The 19625-nt window shown below is 29.8% G+C and overlaps 3 protein-coding genes across 5 annotated transcripts in view; 2 read left to right on the top strand and 1 right to left on the bottom strand.

The window, feature by feature from the left end:
- LOC123005795 (probable 3',5'-cyclic phosphodiesterase pde-5) overlaps positions 1-11641 on the top strand; it is a 52984-nt gene extending 41343 nt beyond the window's left edge. For all 3 annotated transcript variants that reach the window (XM_044399763.1, XM_044399772.1, XM_044399779.1), the window contains 3 exons: positions 2948-3489; positions 6800-6958; positions 9883-11641. In XM_044399763.1, coding sequence (XP_044255698.1) covers positions 2948-3489; positions 6800-6958; positions 9883-10398 — 1217 coding nt within the window. In that variant the 3' untranslated portion in view covers positions 10399-11641. The remainder of the gene's footprint in view (positions 1-2947; positions 3490-6799; positions 6959-9882) is intronic.
- Positions 11642-12863: 1222 nt separating this feature from the next.
- Positions 12864-14360, top strand: LOC123016178 (peptidoglycan-recognition protein LF-like). The gene is made up of 4 exons (XM_044416415.1): positions 12864-13017; positions 13076-13267; positions 13356-13688; positions 13742-14360. The coding sequence occupies exons 1-4, from the start codon at positions 12987-12989 to the stop codon at positions 13927-13929; spliced, it is 744 nt and encodes a 247-aa protein (XP_044272350.1). The 5' UTR covers positions 12864-12986; the 3' UTR covers positions 13930-14360.
- LOC123016169 (retinaldehyde-binding protein 1) lies at positions 14022-19294 on the bottom strand. Its single transcript, XM_044416404.1, has 6 exons — positions 19213-19294; positions 16749-16969; positions 15149-15299; positions 14843-15098; positions 14671-14790; positions 14022-14623 (listed from the first exon to the last, which is right to left on the bottom strand). The coding sequence occupies exons 2-6, from the start codon at positions 16966-16968 to the stop codon at positions 14363-14365; spliced, it is 1008 nt and encodes a 335-aa protein (XP_044272339.1). The 5' UTR covers position 16969; positions 19213-19294; the 3' UTR covers positions 14022-14362.
- Positions 19295-19625: the final 331 nt, after the last annotated feature.

The following is a 19625-nucleotide window of genomic DNA, read 5'->3' as shown; positions in this document are numbered from 1 at the left end:
ATTGTTTTTTTAAATTTAACTAATGCAAAATTGTAAAAGATTGTTTTTCTCATCTTGGCGAAGATTAGACGATGTTCAGAAACAATGTGTAGAATTGTTCCTTTAATTCTTTTGCAAAACGGTTTGATGGATCGATTTAAAAATTAGCAGGGCTGTGGGGAATACTTTGAGCTGTAAAAACACCCTAAATCATTCGTCTCCCCATCAATATTAGAAGAATCTTGTAAGACATTTATTTCAGTTTTTGACACTACTCTTTTATTCTCTGTGTGGTCATTGGTTGCTAAGATATCTCAGCGACAAATTGACGAAAAGAGAATATGAAGAAAGCATATTAAAGGTACACAAACATGCTATCCGGCCTATGCATTGACTTAACTACAAATAAATTCCCCACGACCTTGGACCAAAAACAAAAACATAAAAATTTAGTATTTTTTTTTCTCGCGCTATTACTTAGAATTGCGTGATAACTGTAGCACATAAAAAATATTTGACAAAAGATCTCAAAACTAGAAACTTAAGCTTGAATTTTTTTTTAATCTAGGTTTGACCATTTTTCGATGAGGAAAATTTTTGGTACCTTTAATTTTTTGGAGTAGGTTAGATTTTCCGTTATTGAAGTTACTTCAATAAACAATTATTAGGTTAGCACCTCAAAATATAAAGAGTAAACGTTCACATCATCTCTGTTTGTTCATCTATTTGCTGCTAAATGAAAGTCATAGAATTGGGTAAAAAATTTGAATATTTGATCCCCACATCATCTCCACATGTAACTAAACTAGAGACAGAGCATTTAAAATTTTTATTTACATTATGGTAAATTAAGTTATTGTGAATTAAAGGAATATTGAACAATAATGAGCTAAGTGTTTTGAAGCCAATTGTTAAAGAGTATCAATTATGATTTAGGTATAAAAATAATTTAGTAATTGTATTGTATGTATTGGTATAGCACCGTATAGAGAAAAAATTAAAAATTTTACAATCCGTTTACCATCAGGGTAAAAAATTAACAATGCATGCAAATGGCAGACGACTGGCTACACATTTTAATAAAACTTCAAATTGTGATTTTCATTCAGCTTTGTTATTTTTTGACATTCAGAAAAATTTACCTCTAATCGTACACTGAGTGATTTTTCATTATTTAAATGATGTTTCCTTAACAGTAAGCAAATTTCTAACAAAAATTGTTAAAATTGTTTTAAAAACATATAAACTGTACTCGTTTTCTACACAGTTTTTAAAGAAAAGTTGAGTAATAAGTCAAAACGAAGTTATAGATATTGACGGTGTTGTAAAATCGAGGCACCAGCCCAACTTTTTTTCTCTAAATGAGAAAGGTACTTCAAGTGAAATATCTAGTAGATGTTAAAATGAGGCAAATCACACAGGAAATGTCAAGGGAAATGGTGTTACATCAAAATAGAACATTCTGCATAAAAAATGACTTAATTATGTTAAGGTGATTTTTAAATTTTTTTTTGTGCTACAGCAATAGATGAAAAATACCCTGCATGTAAATTTTTGGAATAAATAATTGAAAAAATAATTTTTACTTAAAACTCACTAATTACGACTTCGGTGCTATATTGGTAAAGGTTGGATATATTGAAGTTACAATTACCAACACAAAAGATCAGTAATTCCAATTTTGGTACAATTAAAAACTGCAATTACCGTTAAGTGCCACTTCCATTTGAGAGGGAGAGAAGTTTCAGGCTTTTATACAATACGAGAGATAGTTGTTAACCCTAACTTTAATTCGGTCCACGCTAAAGGAATAGCTTCCACTTTGAAATATGAGGATGAACAGAAATTTTTACTAATCATGCACTCGTAATTAAAGTTCAGTGGAAAGAAAATAATCGGTATTTAACAAAATGTTGATTGGCGTTTCTGTGGGTGCAAAATTACGAATTTAAATTTCTCTTTCCCGTGTGGTAACGCTTTCCAATAAAATCCTATCCAATGAAAAGACAATTCGAAAATAACTATTCTCCGGTAATTTAAAAGTCAAAATCTTGGTTTAGCAAGTTATATGCTTTACACAGATAATAGTTATTTATTCGACGAGTTAAATAACTATAATTCACACTAATGTGATCGTAAATTAATTATTATAGTAATAATTACTAATGATAATAATGTAAATACTTGTATTCCTATTACATCACAATTTCTGCCAACAAAAACAACGCTAATAGCAAGTCTGCAAATTCAATAATAAACAAATTTCAGTAGCCAAAATTAAAGGGAATTTCTTTAATATTACTCCAGTTTTTAATAGGTTATTTACAAAAAAATGACAATACTAGTGCATTTTGTTGCATAATCTTTCTTAAGTGTTATATTTAACAATCCATGAGTGATATACTACATTTTATCCAGCATCTTCATTCTCCACGTTGCGCGTATGCCAACGAGATTAAAGTTTTATTATACTTCTTTTATAGACGTTAAGTACTTGTTTTACAGAAATAAATATTTAATTACATTTTTTGTATTTATCTGATTAAAGTATTACTTCTCTTACAAAAAATTATCTAAATTTTTTAAAAATGGACAGATCCTGAGGAAGCTGACGTTGAGTTTTGTGATATATAAATGTAATAAATATTAACAATTTTAATATCGACTATTTAGTAACAGCATTTTTTTCAAACATTTTTCAGATTTTCGGTCTTAAAACGGGTTATTTCTAGGAAAAGTTCGTCTCCCGTGTCTGCTACAGAACGTTTTTCAAACCTGACTTTAATTTTTTAGCCTATTTTAACGCTCCAAAAATATCGAAATTCTATTTAATTTGAAACCAAAATATGAACATCAAACATGTCTTTTAAAAACCGCCATTTATTCGAATTACGAGTATGAAACAATCTACTATTTTCAGAAATTTTCAGCGGAGTATAGCAGACTACATTTCAGCTATGTTTTTCAGGTTATCGAACCAAGACCATATTGTGTATGCCAATTTTTATAAGAGGATCAGTCATCGGAGTGGTCCAGATGGTGAACAAACATTCCGGCCTATTTACCATCGAGGACGAGGAAGCCTTCGAAATGTTTGCCGTTTATTGTGGACTGGCCTTACATCACGCCAAACTCTACGACAAAATCCGAAAATCCGAACAGAAATATAGAGTGGCTCTCGAAGTATTAAGTTACCACAATAGCTGCACCGAAGAGGAATATCAAATTGCAGTGCGAGAAGGAATTCCCGAGAAAATTGTAGGAATCGACGATTACTACTTCAATCCCTTCCAAATCGAAGATTTTCATAAAGCCATCTACGCAATGTACATGTTCATCGACCTCTTCGGCCTCGGCAAATTCGACAAGAATTGCCTCATGAGGTTCTCATTGACTGTAAAAAAGAATTACAGAAGGGTGCCGTATCATAATTGGACTCACGGCTTCTCCGTTGCCAACTCCATGTACAGCCTCATAAAGCATTCGGCGGGCGCTTTTCGGCCTAACGAAGTGAGTATTTCTTTTTAACAGTTTTGCGAAGGCCTAATTCACTTGAAAGTTTAAACGAGGTTAATGTGAATATCAAGCAAATCAAATATGAGAGGAACGAACAATAATAGCTGCTTTTATTCAAGACATCCATCAATTTCTAAAGCCAATATTGAAATACAATAACACGTTGATGAAAATAATTCAACGATTTTCCCAAATAGCAAATACAAGTTAATTGGATCCTTTACCAATTTACTTAGCGTGAATCACAATCTGATTATGTTCGTATTATTTTCTCTACGCATTATTCATTTAAATTTCTTCAATACTGGTTATGTTTGTATTGTATTCTCGAAACACTAGTTTGTAAAACATTTGTATTTGTAATATAATCCAGCAGCAGTACAATTCTAAACCACTTGATTTGCTCCCAGTTTCATATTTCTTTGAATTTATCCTGTTAATGATTAAGCATACCTAAACCTCTCTTTCTATCAAACACAGACTACGAGTTGTTTTTCCAACAAAATAATAATAATAAATTAAAAATATAAGTATAATTTTTTAGATTTTTCACAATGCAATATTTTGTTATTCTTTGTCGGATTTCGACGAATTTGTGTTCGGCTTAAAAAACGAACTTTGCAGGACATTGTAATTCAATTCAATAACATTTCTAGTTTTGTCTTCTAAATGTGATACTCAAAAGACGAAGGCACTGTTTTTTTTACTTTTTTATACTGAGCTGTAGTGTGCAACAGAGACAAAATTAAGTTTTTACTTATTTCAGATTATTGCCCGTTATTTTCTGAATGAGGACCAATTTCTTTCAAATTTTTTCTCCTGGTGTTTCAGAGGTTCAAAGCATTGAAAAAGATGTTTTTCTAATGTTACTAAATATTCGTTTAGAAAGTAGGCTACATAAAAAGGTAGTTATGGAAGTTAAACCGAAACTTATTTTTAACATAAAATCGCAACAGAAACACGCAACAAACACCAAAAAATAAATTGAAAAAATTATCAAGTTCAGTACAACAAGTAAAACGGTTAATTATTAGAAGCTTTCATGTGCCTATTTTGACGCTTTGGCATATTCGGCCTACTTAATACGAGCATTTATTGAAATTGGAAATGTAATGCTTTTTTTGAAGGTTTATCTACCAGGTGAATAAAAAGTATGGAACCAAACGTTTTTTGCTTAAACTATTTATTTTTTGAAAAAACTAACTGATGAGTGATAAAGTACTATAAAAATGTGATGATTTAACAAGAATATAATTTTTCGAAATTTCCTTTTGTTTTTGAGTTCTACAAAAAGAAATTTTTTTTTAAATGGCAACCCACTATAAAATCATTTTTCTCATAAAAGCTATACTCTAAGGATTACAACTATCTGCTTAAAATTAATTTTTTCAAAAAAAAATTTTTCATATAAATTGTAATTTTGACAAAAAAAAATCGCATAACTCAAAAACAAAACAAAATTTCGTTCTGAAAATACGATCACATTTTTTATATTACTTTACTTTATATTAATTATTATTTTCTAGAGGCAAATGATTAAAAATAAAACCGCTTGGTTTCATACTTTATATTCACCCTGTATATCTCTCATGTCTCAAGAATTAAAATTATGGAAAATGTGGTACATCTTTTAGAAAAGAATGGGCAATAATCTGAAATCAGTAAAAACTTAAGTTTGTCTCTATCACACACTACAGCTCAATATAAAAATAAGTAAAAAAACAGTGCCCTCGTCTATTGAGTATCACATTTAGAATACAAAATTAGAAATGTTATTAAATTAAATTAAAATGATCTACAAAGTTTTTTCTTTAAGCCAAATAAAAATTCGTCGAAATCCGACAAAGAATAACAATGTGAAAAATCGCAAAATTTTAGTTGTCCGATTAATTTTGGCATCCAGTGTAGTAAATTTTAAAAAAGTGTAACAAACACTCATTGTGATACGAGTAGTTTGTAATATGAGCTGCACAGAGGCGAGTGTTACAAATGCACTAGTGTTTACCTCCTAACTATACAAAGTATTTGAGAACTTGCACCCCCGAAAAAAATTTCAAGTAAGAATAGATATCAGGAACATGGAAAAAATGTTTAAAAAATTTTATCTGTCAAAAAAATTTCACATTTATTGTTTAACATTTGACACATTTTTTTAATTTTTATTTAATATTACTGATGATCTTGTATATGGTTTTTCTTAATTATTTAGTAAAGGTACAAAATTTTTGCCAATAAAAGCTACGAATAATGTTAAACATAGTGACAATTTAGCTTCCTTGTTTCAAAGTATTTTTCTCTGGGGCGCGAGTTCTGAAACACCCTATATACTCGTAGTACAAGCACAGCAGACCATTATTTTTCTAGGTACTACTCCTTTTTGAACGTTCATTTTTTGAACTATAAAAAATATTTTCAAGATAACGACACTCTCGGTTAGACCAACTTTCTTATTTTAAAAATAAAACTGCGTTTTTATTAGATACTTAAATCAAGTACTGAAGTTTAAGAGAGTTTTTCTTGGCTTTTCCTCTACCTGAGTTTTCAAAATTTGAAAACCATTACTTTGTTGGTCATCCTTTATTTTTGCAGTAATTTCTTGTTTATTTTGATTCATTTATACTTAAATGGACTGAATTATTCAATTCTCGTTTGAAAAAGGTATTTACTAATCAATTTCGCACTTCAAACTCAACATCACCATTTTGATGGTTCGAAAACCTATAAATAAATCATATCCAATATTTCCTGCGAATTGAGGGTGAATGAAGAATTAACAGCTACCGACGTGAAATCCCTTATAAAAAGCTCTACACGACCGTCACTGCACGCTTTTATATTTATATTCAATTATCCTCATAAAAAAGTTGTATTTACATGCGTACGAATTCGGCATAAACCTCCATTTAGGTTCGTGCTATAGAAATCCGTATTTATTAAAAGTTTGATCAACTACCTGACCAGAATACGATTTTTAATGAAGGTTTTACTTCAAAGTCTGGACTTACTTTTAACGTAAACGCTGAATAAAACATAGAAGCTTTTCATTAGAACGAATCGATTCGAACACAAAGGTAATTAGTTCGTGATCCAGATTCGGTGTAGATACATCAAGTATGTTCTTTTTTGACCCCGTCGAAGTCAATTAGTTGAACAAACAAGAAATTGTTGATCATTAAAGTTGAGGAACAACAATAACAATGCCATCGTGATGTTAATATTTTTCATCTTCCTTATTTGTCCTCTCTAATGACTTCCTGTCCTGTCAGTCTCTGTTCAGTTTATAACAGTTGTGTTGTAATTTCAGTGCTTGGCATTATACATAGGGGCACTGTGTCATGATCTCGACCACCGCGGGAAAAACAACAAATTTATGTTGGACACGGAATCCCCGCTGGCAGCTATCTACTCCACATCGACGATGGAACATCACCATTTCAATCAAACAGTCACCATATTACAACAGGTCAGTTTCACTCATTAATTTTTAATCATTACACCAAACATTGCAAACGCTCGACAATTGTTAATTGCAGAATTACAATTAATTAACATTTTATGGGCTCCAGGGATTTAATGAGCAGCTCCATCAACAATATCATAAATTATTCAGAGGGTTTTTTCAAGATAAACTCACAACTTGGGTAAATTATTCCGCAACATGATGAAAATTCCCCAAATTCATACTGCGGTAAATGAAAATGCAATCAATAAGTACGGCCAATTTAAATTCCCACAAAAGAATAATATTTTCTTTAAAAAAATGCAGAGTTTAGTACATTTGAGGAGCAGACTTTCAAAATGCAGTTTGTCTTTTTGTTATGGATTGAGATGAAGGTGGCGCTACAGGCTATACAGGATGCGCCAGAACTCGCGCCCCAGAGAAAAATTTCAAGTAAGATAGGTTACCAGGAACATAGAAAAAATTTCAAAAAATTCTATCTGTCAAAAAATTTTGACATTTATTTTTTGACATTTGACATTTTTTATGTCTATTTAATGATACTGATGATCTTGTATATGTTTTTTAATAATTATTTATTAAAGCTACAAAAATTTTGTCAATAAAAGCCACAAATAACATTAAACAGAGTAACAATTCAGGATACAGCTTTCTTGTTTCCTGTTCTAATAGCCTTTTTTTCAACAGAAATAAATAGAGTCAAAGTGCAAAATTTAAACTCTCATATCTTCGTAATTTTTATACATAAATTAAGTTAATATTCTTTACGAAAATGTATCCAGTATAATTTAAAGAAGGAGGATTTGATAGCGTTAGTAATGTCATTGATGTAGTCCAGAAAAATAAGTAAGAGGTCTAAATTTGATTCTTGAGGAACCACAGAATATTGTGTTAAAGGTATAAAGACTGAAACCCGTTTTAACATACAAACTATACTGTCTGTTGCAGAAAACCCATTTTTCAACTATAATTTAAGAATTAAATAAAATTATCAAAATGCTAAAGTAACTTTAAACTTATAACTTCTTACAGAGGATTGGCTTATCGCCGAATTAATATTTTGCCCTACCAGAAGATGTTACTACTATTATGAAAAAATTAATGCTGTTAGAACTTGTAAGGAGAGTAAATATGTATGTGAGAAGATTTATAGTTTTAAAAATGATTTTGGTCAAAGTAATTTGAATCCAAGAAAAAGGTATAAGAAAAAGTTTTATTTTATCTATTAAATTATGAACCATTTCCTTTGTTTGTCAATAAGTTTCCAAGAATTTAGAATTTAACAAAATTTCAAAGGAGTTATCACAAACGTGAGATATCGCATTTTGTCCTATGATATAAAAATATTGAAAGTTGCCTAGACATTCAAACTACATTTAGTCCCATGTGTTGGGACACTTAAAAAAATAACAGAAATAAAGCGCTGCCAAAAGAATTTTTGCTCAAAAGAAGTCACACCACCATTAAAACCGATGAAGAAGACGATGAAGAATGCGCATGTGCAGTTGAGGAAGAGGTGCAATATGTACAAATTTGTTTATTAAAGGATATATAAATACCAAAATAAAAAAAATTGACCTATAAAGAGCATTAAGTCCTTCTTTGACAATCAAACTGAATTATGTTCAAAACATATTTGTGTTTTGTAATAAAATGCCTAAGTATTTCAGCCGTAAAATGAGTGTACAATTTGTTCATATTTTTTCACATTTATTGGCACTGGTATAAAACATTAAAATCATTTCTTAAGAGAAGGACAGTTTTTGCTCTCTACTGCAAAAATGCAAATTTGGACAAACTGCTTTTTGAAAGTCAGCTCCTCATTTATACATAGCACTTTATCTTTCACGAATTATTTTTTCTGAAAGTAAATAGTTAAATTAAAAAACGCTTGAAAGAAAACTTATTTCGATACCAAAACCGATGCTTGTGAAATGTGCCATTTCAACACCAATTTGGGTGCTGAAATAGACTAGTTGTACAATTTACTTTCTACAAGTTGGTAATGGTGATTTTCGCGGCGTTTTGAGCGATTTCTCTCATTTTTAGGTGGTGTGCATGAAATATTTGCGGTATTCATTGTTAGTTCAACAAAATTTTGACAAATATTCGAGACTTGACATTTCAAAAATCGAATTTTTCAACCTTTGTGATATTTATCTCCAACCACCACGTTATTGGGGCAAAAGTTCCTAAATTTTAAACAAATCCACTTTTATGTTTAAAAATTACATAAAACGCACAAAATAGGAAAAATAGTATCGAAAACTTGTTTCATAAGTCATTTGTGGGAACTCGTTCTTTATCAAACTCGCGCTTCATTGCTCGTTTCATAAACCTGAACTTCAACAAAACTTGCCTTACCAAATGCGTTCATTAATATACTATTTCATTATGCAAAATTAGAAAAAATATGTGTAGGTATATCAAACAAATCTTTCAAATTTCTAAGATTCATCCAATCAGATTTGCAATAATTTGGCACAACGGTAAATTATCGATAATTTGCACATTTGCTAAATTATGAGTGATTGGATGAATCTCAGAAATTTGATTGTCTTAAATTTTGTGAGGGAAATAGAATAGAAATAGAAAAATCATTATGTTATTTGATTGTATTTAATTTGTTTCAATTTGTTCCTTCAATAATACCAGACAATTTATTTTTATTAGTCTTAAATTGAAAACTTTAATAGGTAGTATAAACTGTTTAAAATACCTACCTACCTACTTACGGATAATTTCACGCCTTTAAATCATTGTAATAGCTAAACTGGTGTAACAAATTAGACATCTGTGTGGGTTGAGCTACTTATAATTTTGTTGCTAATAAATTTCAATTTTCCTGGCTTGTTAACCGTCACTAGTGATTTTTTTCTAAACATTTCCCGTCTAGCACGCTCTCAAGCAATCGTTAAACTTTGCAGGAGGGCCATAATATCTTTGCCAAACTCTCGAGTTCAGAGTACAAACAAGTCCTAAGTTTGCTTAAGCACTGCATCCTCGCCACCGACTTAGCAGTGTTCTTCCCCAACAAAGCCAAATTGAGCCAACTGGTCCAAAACAATTCGTTCTCGTGGAACAACTTGGAGCACCGGTTATTACTGCAAGCCATCTCCATGACCGGCAGTGATCTCAGTGCGAGTGCCAAGCCGTGGGATATCCAAGTCGAAACCGTTAAAGTGATTTTTGAGGAGTTTTATGAGCAAGGAGATGCCGAAAGACAGGCGGGGAGGATGCCGATTCCGATGATGGATAGGCACCAACCTGACCAGCAAGCCGCCTCTCAAGTGGGGTTCCTAACTGGCATTTGTGTTCCTTGTTATAGTTTGCTATATACCTTAATTCCCGAAACCAAACCTTTATTAGACATGTGTCAGGAAAACTTGGAGCGTTGGCGGAAAATCGACAATGAAATCAAAGAGAAAGAAATAAAAAACTAAATCAAAATCAATCATAATAACCAACAATGTCTCAGAGCACGTTCCTCCTTTTTAGAAAAAACCTTCGTTGTCGTTTATTGTCAGAACAAATGTTTTAATGTTTCGTTAAGAGATGTATGTAATTTAGAAATTTTAACCATTAGTAGTGCCTTTAGGTTTTATAGTAAATTATAAAATAATTTTATTTTTGTATCTTTTTTTTTCGAATAGTAAGTAATAAATGTGAGTATATTTCAAATTTTCTAAACTGTGAATGCTTAAAACTGTATACACTATAAACCGTAAAGTGAGCAATATTTATTTATATCGAATATTTTCCATTTACAAAAAATCTAAATAATTTTTGAATTACTCTTAAACATTTTTCTACAGTATTGATATCATAGGGATTTAAAAATATATCTGACCAACACTGTACATACAACATTTTTAAACTTATGTATCTCTTTTTAAAGTGTCTTTGAAAAACAGGATGTTGGATAGAAAACGTCTACTATAAAATGTGGTCACAAAAAATTTACGAGCTAACGGTACAATTAATTGAAAGTCGTTAATTCATTTTATAGCCATATTTGTAGATTTGTAACTACATACTTTATTGTATTTTCGACATTTTCTATTAAACGTCGCTGAAAATTATCTATTTTGTATATAATATTCAATTAGTTGAAATCTTTTTAACTCGATAGTTAAGATGTATTTATTATTACATAATATTGTTTCTAGTCCTCATACGTGCTGTAACGTTTTCTTAACATTAATTTTGTTTTAACTTTAAGTAGGATAGTTTATTAGATGATGAAATTGTTTTTGTGTACCTACCTATTTTATGTCTCCAAATAAAAATTATTTGTCTTTACTTTATTTGAATTAAACTAAAACGAATTAAAAAGTCAGTACACTTTTGTTTATTTTGTCAAAGAAACGAAAACCTTACTCGTCTTTTTACATTTTAGAGATTTCAAGAAAAAACTAGTAATGATTTCAAATAAACCACTCTGTATAAAACATGAGTCATTTGATGTATTATGTTGTATAAGTATTCCTAGTTGTCTGCCACCAATAATGCACTGACATCTTATTTTTTAAAAGTAGACATTAGTCAATGGAATTGTGGAATGTATTTTGTGTTGCTTGTCATCTTAGTCTGTACATTTAAAAACAGATCATAAATAATTTAAAAAATATTGTTTAGAACAATGTTGTATTGCCTTGTCGGTCATTAAAATTTGGTGTTTTTATATTTTTTTATTTTAGTTTTAAAAAAGCAAACTTAGTCTTCAGAATTATTAATAAATATATAATTAAAAAAAGTTGTTGCAAATTTAGAAAAATACAATTTCTAACATGTGTTGCAAACAAGAAAAAAATTCCAATAATATTTGGTAAATTTTCTAAAACACATTTATTTTATTGCTGTAATAACTGAGTGGTTAATTGAAGTTAAACATTTTGTGGTGGATAGTAACGGGTGTTTATTTAGTAGTATTTATTTATTTAAATTTGGCGTCACAGTTGGCTGTTATACGAATGTGTTGTGAATGGACTACAATTTTCAATACGCCCGGCGAGGAGTCAAATGTCAGATTAATGACTTTCAGTACGATGGTTCGTTCACAATCGAACTTTCATGGATAGCTTTGACGCCAAATTAAAAAAAAAACACCTTTTATATAATTATTTTCAGTATAATTGGTTATGTAATTAAAAACCCTGAAATTTTATCGTTAATTTTGTTCAGAAAAAAGTCAAGTTAGAGGGATTAGAATAGAATATTATTTGACGAACGTAGTGAAACAGATAATTCAGCTGAGCCACATAAACTCACTTTTACTCCAAATAACATATACTATTTTATCCGAAAACGTATTCAGATCGAGAGTAAAAACCAACACTACCTACAATTAGGAAATAAATGAACAAAATAATAAAATCATAACTAAGCTTATAAACAAATATAACGTGTCAGTCTAGCATTTTCTGTTTAAATTTTCGTAAGTGTTTATTAATTTAACTAGTGCAGTTAGTAGTGTAAAGTGTCGAAGATTTACAATGCACCTCTTCAAAAATTACTGAAGCAGCGAAAGAGACAAGAAGGAAGCAAAATTTTTAATTGTCAATAATGTTATGGATGTTGAGGCACAAAAATAGAAAAGTAAAACATTTACTTGTCACATTTAGTCGTAAAAGTGGTCACTTTTGTGACGCCTGCGGATCAAATTTTTTTTTAATGACTTGCATTACTGAAGAAATACATTCCTTGTTTAACTATTAAAACACCCGACTTTTGAACTTGATTTTTGCAATTTTATTATTCTAATCATCAGTTTTATTATACACTAATTATAAAAAAGATTCCGTATTTAGGTATTTCTAAAGAATCTTATTTGTAAGTTTAACCTTTGACGGCTTGTAACAATTTTTTCTAAATTGTTTACATAAAAGATAAGCCTGTATCTAATAACTATAGGAACCTGACCATCTTATCTATAGTTTTCTTATCATTCGCATTGCGGTATATTTCCCTATGTACACATGAAGACCACAAAAACGAGATTGTTTTATAGTGTCAAGAAGGTTAAACTAAAATGAGTGGCAGTAACCCCTTGACCAATCTACGTAAGTACCTAACAGTTCGCAAATACCAAATATGTAGATTATTACATAAAAATTTTAGAAATTTCTGATCAAGATTATCATCCTCTATGTTATTCAATTCAAGCAGATGACGAAAATGAACAATCAGCTCTCTTGCCCGCATTTCATCAAAGGAAAAGTTTACGAATCCAAGATAAAATTTTTATTATATTTTTATTTTCAATTTTAATTAGTGGACTAGCAATTGGCATTTATCTGCTTGCAACAGAAGGTAAGTTTTTGTTAAAACGCTTATTTCGCAAGAAATGCCATGACTAGAATCTCTTTTCTATAAATTTCCTCTTATCGAAAACTTGCAGGACACGAATGGAAAGCTCCAGGAGTCTACAATATTACAGTTCGAGAACAGTGGCAAGCTCACGTACCTTCATCAACAATGCCAAAGTTGGAACTTCCTGTAAGAAGAGTTTTATTTCTTCCAACAAATACCACTAGCTGCGACAGCAAATCCCACTGTGCCAAACTCCTCCAGGAATTACAATTAAAACATATGCTGCAGTGGAAAGAACCCGACATCTCGTACAATTTCATAATGACTGCAGACGGTAGAATTTTCGAGGGAAGAGGATGGCAATTTGAAACTTCTTTCCCAAATTATATGGTTAATGATACTGTGACTGTTGCTTTTTTGGGTAATAACAATTCTATTCTCGAGACTACTTAATCAAGAAAAAAATTCTTTTAGACAAATTAGAAACGAAAGCGCCGACATTTAGACAAGCTGAATCGACAAAAATATTCCTCAAAGTGGCGATAACGGAGGGAAAATTAAAACGATGTTTTAATACCGCGATCTGGGGAGGAAATAAATTCTTCATTGATCTGGCCAAAAATGTTCAAGACGTTCTATCGGAATGCAAGGGAATTACTTAATACTTCAGTCTTTGGCTATTAATTATTTCTACAGAACTGTGATAATAATTTATATACTCTGAATATTTCCCACAAAGAAATTTAATGCTTTATTAATAATTAAAATTGTGCGTTTATTAAATTAAGATTAAGCATTATGTCGTGACTATGAGACGCTATGACGCTGCACAAACAGATTTGTGTTATATAAAAAACTAATTAAACTAAAAACTAATTATTAAAGCAAACATATAACAATAAAATTATAAAGCTATGTACTAGAAAGTAAACAAAATTGTTTCTTGTCTCTTGATGCTTACGGATCTAACTACATTCTACAGTTTTGTGATGATTAGAGTGGTGTGTTTTAACTTAACAAACAATGAAGTTAAAATTAACAAACTATTGTTACTCTAAAACAAACAATAAAAAATAAATTTTAATTTAAACAAACTTAATCAACTTCAAGCTTTCGAAAACTTCCAGGAAGACTTCCAACTCCGGTATTATCCTCGTTAGGTAAATTTCGTCTGCATATTATACCTTTGTCACTTAACAAATTCATGGCGTCATAAGATAGCAGAAGTTCTCTTTTCGCAGCTAATTCTTTTTTCCACAGTTCTGCCATTTCTTTTGCAGGCATAACACCTCCTAATTCCAGAGGGAGACACTTTTTGTCTACTTTATTATGCAATTCATTCAAAGAGCTGTGAATCTAAAAAAAAACTTATAGTTGTGGATACAGTTTAAACAAACACTTACCATAATCCTGTTTTTTAATTTTTCACTCTTAATTGTAGAATGAACAAAATCATAGACATACTTTAGAGCTGATGGAAAGTTTAAAAGATTGATTTCTTTGTGTCTCATTGGTAGGGATTGCTGAAATCATAAAATTGATTAATTTTGTCAGTGAGATCACTTAAGTGCAAACCTCCCCCCAACGAATTATTGTTGCGAATTCTGTGATGGACCACAGAGTCAGAAAAGCAGCACTTAGGCCATTAGCATCACAAACATGGTTAACACCAGCGATTTGGTTCTCTTCGTCGGCCAAAAGAGTTTCGTAAGTGATAGCGTGAGCTAAGCCAACATCCGTTCCGGTAAATTGATGAGGATCGACTTTGCTTATATTATAAATAATAACTCTCCTTCCATTAGCATCTCTAAAAGGGCTTGCAAAAATATATCTACAAGTGAATTTTGTCAAAGAGAGTAATTTTATTGCCGATCTAAATACCCATTGTTAATGAGAGGGCTTTTAAGATGATCCAGACCGTACATAAATTCTTTAAATCTTTTTCTGAAGTTTAAGTATTTCAAAAGGGTTTGTTCAGCCATGAGTATACTGAATTTCTTCACTCGTAAGAAACGGAGAAGAAATCTGTCATCTAAAAGGAAAATATAACAAATTTTGTGCTTTTTCAACCTCTAACTTGAGTTTTCAGACTTTGTTACGGAACACAATGTTAAATTAGTAGCAACACGTAATTAAACTTTGCGGAAACTTCAAAGTTTATTAAGACTGTAAAAGGGGCGAAAATTTAAACCTAATCCAATCCAATTTAAAAGAGAAAAATTGTCTATATAAACAATATAAAGAAGATGCGACAATCGATTATTCTTCAAAGAAAAGTTCATTTTTCTCTTGATCAAAATCAAAGATAAAAAAATGTTTTTCTCTTGTAAACTCAATCCGGGGACATACTGTAGAGGGTGAATTTGTTAAAAGAATATCTCAATCAGTATTTGCCACCAAAAATTTTGTTTTTTCTTTGTGTATGTGGCTTTTTTCAGATTTTTTGTAAAATAATCAAATCTCGATAAACCATGACAAATTTTTGGGCTAAAAACTGAAATTATAATAAGTTTTAATAACCAAAGACTTGGAGAAACAATAAATTTTTTTAGGAAAAAATATCTTGAAATGATTGAGAAATTTTTAAGTTAGTGAAAAAAGGTATTTAAAAAATTTGCTGAATTATTTTGTAATTAATTTGAATTAAATACTGTTAAAATCCAGAGCAATAATATAAAATAATATATCTAAGATAAATTAAATATTAGACCAGATCATATTCTAAGAAATATTAAAAAAACACTTTTCAATCATTCTGTATATGATTCCAATTATTATTAAAATAGTATCAAAATTATAGCGAATCGAAATTCAGTAATATTAAAAATAAAATACTTGAGAAATAAATATTTTTGACAAACCTACAGAATAATGGCCATGTTTGAAAGCAATCTTTCTTGTTGAATCATTCTGTTCTGAATTTTAATTAACTCTGCAGTAACACTAAATAAAAAAATTAAAAGATAAAAGATTTTCTAAAAAATTTTGTTATTATTTTTATACAGGGACACAAAAACCAACAAATTTTGATAAATCATTCATTTGAATCGCCCTCTAATTAATATACTAAATTAATTTTAAATTGAAATTAACTTATTGAAAAATTCTTGAATGCGTTAAAATGTAAAGGGTGATTTAGCTGAGATGACGCTACAGTTTACCTTGTAATCTATAGAATTTCTGTTCTGTAAATTTTAAAAATTGATGTAAAAGTAGCAAAGAATTTTGAAAACAAACAACTAGATTTCAGATTTAATTGTTTTCGTAATCTTTATTAAGCACCCTCTATATGCCACTATTTTAGAAAATATAGTGTAATCACTGTTCGAAATAATTTGGATTAAAACGAGATTCGGATAAAAGAGGCTGCACTGTAGTAGATATTCCGCGCCATCTCTCATCTTAGAAACAAACTGTAACTAGTCCTCTTTCACCCTTAAAAATTCCGCCACTACATCAACCAAAAAAGGCAATAACCTACCAGTGAGGCAATTCTCAATGTCCTGATTTTTCTTGATCCATTCCCTGAGTTGTTCCAAGCATTGTTTCCGTGTGTTTTCATCCTCTCTAAGTTCATTCCCCGCAATTTTCATAAGTTGATTAGCAAACTCTTCTTGATCCTTGTAGACTAATTGTTTCTCTACAAGACCGCTGTTTTTATCGCTCCAAGGGATAGGCATTATTAGCTGTGTTCCAGGCATCCTAAATAAATTCACAATGAGGCGGTTTTTATTTCAAATCATCATAAGAAATGGAACACTTTCGTATAACTTTCTTTAATGTAATTGCAAGTGTAATTGTGTGTATTTATTTACCTCTCATACATAAGTTTGCGAAACGATGATCGTTAAAGTAATACGACATTAAATTACACAATGAATTTTTTTTCCTCCTTCATCATGATGGATTTGAAGTTGAAGTTAAGTATTAGCTGCGTTTAACCGATTATTAAAAAGAGATCGTTATGTAATGAAATTATGCACGTGTATGTTATTATTGTGAACCATATTTACGAGCTTTATTAATTTGTTTGAAAATCCTCATTTCCGTAACAATTTAGCAGACTAACAGACACAATTTCATTTCCGGAAAAAATTAGTTTGCATTGTAATTTTCAATTTTTTATTTCACCAACTTGCTGAATTTGCTGAAACTGTGTTAATTAACACATAAATTTAATTTTTGTTACAATATTCATTCCGTTGATAAACTACATTACATACATATATTTAGATACATTCCATTTCATATTTCATGCGAAATTGATAATCGAAATCACTAGATAATAAAAACATTCGAAAAAAAATTTTTGTTTAATAAAATAAAATACGAGAATATTTAAAATAATCTACGGGGTGTTATCCCCAACTGTTTGAGTTGGCAATAATGCTGAATTTGATTTTAAAATAGTACAAATGGGGTTGCTTTTGGAGTGGTTTCGCTTGTTGGTTATTTAACATTATAAATTCAAATTAAACAAAAACAAACCCTAAAAGCTTGTTTAATATCTGTCAAGTAAAACCATATTCAGTTGCAAGGTTGCAAACAACCGAATAAAAAAATGCACTTAATTCTGTTGCCAACTCAAACAGTCATTCTTGATCACCCTGATGAGTTGAAGAGTTCAGAACCAAGTCCAGCATGCATTTTAATTTTAAATGCTGTATATTATAAAAAATTCCATAACATAATAATAATATTGTTTAACATTATTGAACCATCAAGAGCATTTAGAAGTCAATTAAGAAATAATTGCATCTGTGTTGGAACTAATCAACTTTGAAATCTGCTTTCTCTTATTGTTTTTTTTAAAACTCTCAACCCTTCAATAAATAATAATGATTAATGAGTTTAAATAAAACTAAATGTATGTTTTTCAAGGCTGCTTTACAAATGTAGTTTTATTAAATTCCTATGCATTTTAAAATGTAAAAAGTGCACTGGCCGTGATATAAATTGAATTCTAACCACTACAATAACTGAAGTAAATTTAAATTAATCTATACAACATATCTTCTAACTACTAACGTCACAATTGATAAAGTGGATAAATAAAAAAGTGGGTAAATATCTCTAATTGTGTATACTTTCTCATGTTTAAACATATTACTCATGTCTTGTATTCTGTTGCAATTAGGTAGCGAAAGTTACACTTATTGGAGACAAAGATAATTACTTAATTGTCAAGTTCATATTAGTTTAGTTTCCGCCTTGCACGTTCAATGTCTTTTATAACAAAAACATTTTATAAATAACAAACTACATAGTTGTTAAACACTTCTACATAAAATGTACGGTATTATAACCAAGCCCAAAAGAATTTATTCCTATTTTGACAGAAATTATTTTTATTATGTTTTGAGTAAAATAATATTTTAATGACAACTATAATTTGTATACTTATAACTCAAATTAATTACTCTAACACCGATAATGAGGAAAAAAATAATTGTCTTAAAATTTTGTTACAAAAACTAGTAAAATTATATTACATGTTTTATGTAAAAGAATACAGAATACAGAGGTACGTAACAAAGAAAAAATATTTGTGTAAAATGCAATACCTTATTCAATATAAACTATTTACAAAATAATAAAACAATAATAAATATTGGTATTATTTCATCCTCAATAAAATACAAATTCGTAATACAATTTAAAGATCTATTAAATAAAATTGTTATTTGGAATGTCATGAACAAAGTCTATTAAATTGTATATTGGTCCTAATCAAATGGATTCAATATTAATTAATTAAAAATTCCGGTTATATATAAAAGTGTTGTTTGACTTTTATTTTTTAAAACTAAAAATTTGTTTAAATTCATCAAAAATTGTGATGGAACACAATATTCAGTTATTCAGTAATTAATTAATAAAAAATAAAAAAATATATAATTTAAATCCCATTTAGTTATAGCAAATGTAGTTTAAAAAAAACTTACCTAAATTTTCTGATGTGTTAAGGAAAACGATCAATTGAAAATCACCACTGCTGGCCAAAATGAACAATTACTATGTAATCAGCTACGAATAAAACTGAATTTGAAATAATAAATATATGATTAAGTGGGGTAAGTTACTCTTGCACGTGGAGGTGGTTTTGTCAAGGTCGCGAAACGTAGGAAGTAAGTATGTGGAAAAGTGTTTATGTAATTTTGCAATGTCTACAATAGCTTATGATATTATTGTACTTATTTGACTCACTTCCTTGATACATTTGCTTTATTTATTGTTAGTTGACATACTTTTTTTCGAAGATCTAGATATAATATCGCAATATCTAACGGGAATTGTTTTTTCAAAAATTGTTGGATTTTCTTGTATACAAAAATATTAGTTTTAATGTAATCATAAA

The sequence above is a fragment of the Tribolium madens genome, unplaced genomic scaffold (genome assembly GCF_015345945.1).
Source record: "Tribolium madens isolate multiple individuals breed KSU strain unplaced genomic scaffold, Tmad_KSU_1.1 Scaffold_11;HRSCAF=98;Tcas5.2_LG3b, whole genome shotgun sequence".
Classification (NCBI taxonomy): Eukaryota; Metazoa; Arthropoda; class Insecta; order Coleoptera; family Tenebrionidae; genus Tribolium; species Tribolium madens.
This window is presented reverse-complemented; position numbering and strand designations above follow the sequence as displayed.

Excerpts from the sequence above, each read along its gene's own strand:
- LOC123016178 (XM_044416415.1), top strand. The coding sequence starts at position 12,987 with ATGAGTGGCAGTAACCCCTTGACCAATCTAC. Across the intron at positions 13,018-13,075 it reads TAACCCCTTGACCAATCTAC|AAATTTCTGATCAAGATTAT; the intron begins GTAAGTACCTAA and ends TAAAAATTTTAG. Across the intron at positions 13,689-13,741 it reads TGTGACTGTTGCTTTTTTGG|ACAAATTAGAAACGAAAGCG; the intron begins GTAATAACAATT and ends AAATTCTTTTAG.
- LOC123016169 (XM_044416404.1), bottom strand. The coding sequence starts at position 16,968 with ATGCCTGGAACACAGCTAATAATGCCTATCCCTTGGAGCGATAAAAAC. Across the intron at positions 15,099-15,148 it reads AGCCCTCTCATTAACAATGG|ATATATTTTTGCAAGCCCTT; the intron begins GTATTTAGATCG and ends ATTCACTTGTAG. Across the intron at positions 14,791-14,842 it reads CAATAATTCGTTGGGGGGAG|CAATCCCTACCAATGAGACA; the intron begins GTTTGCACTTAA and ends TTATGATTTCAG.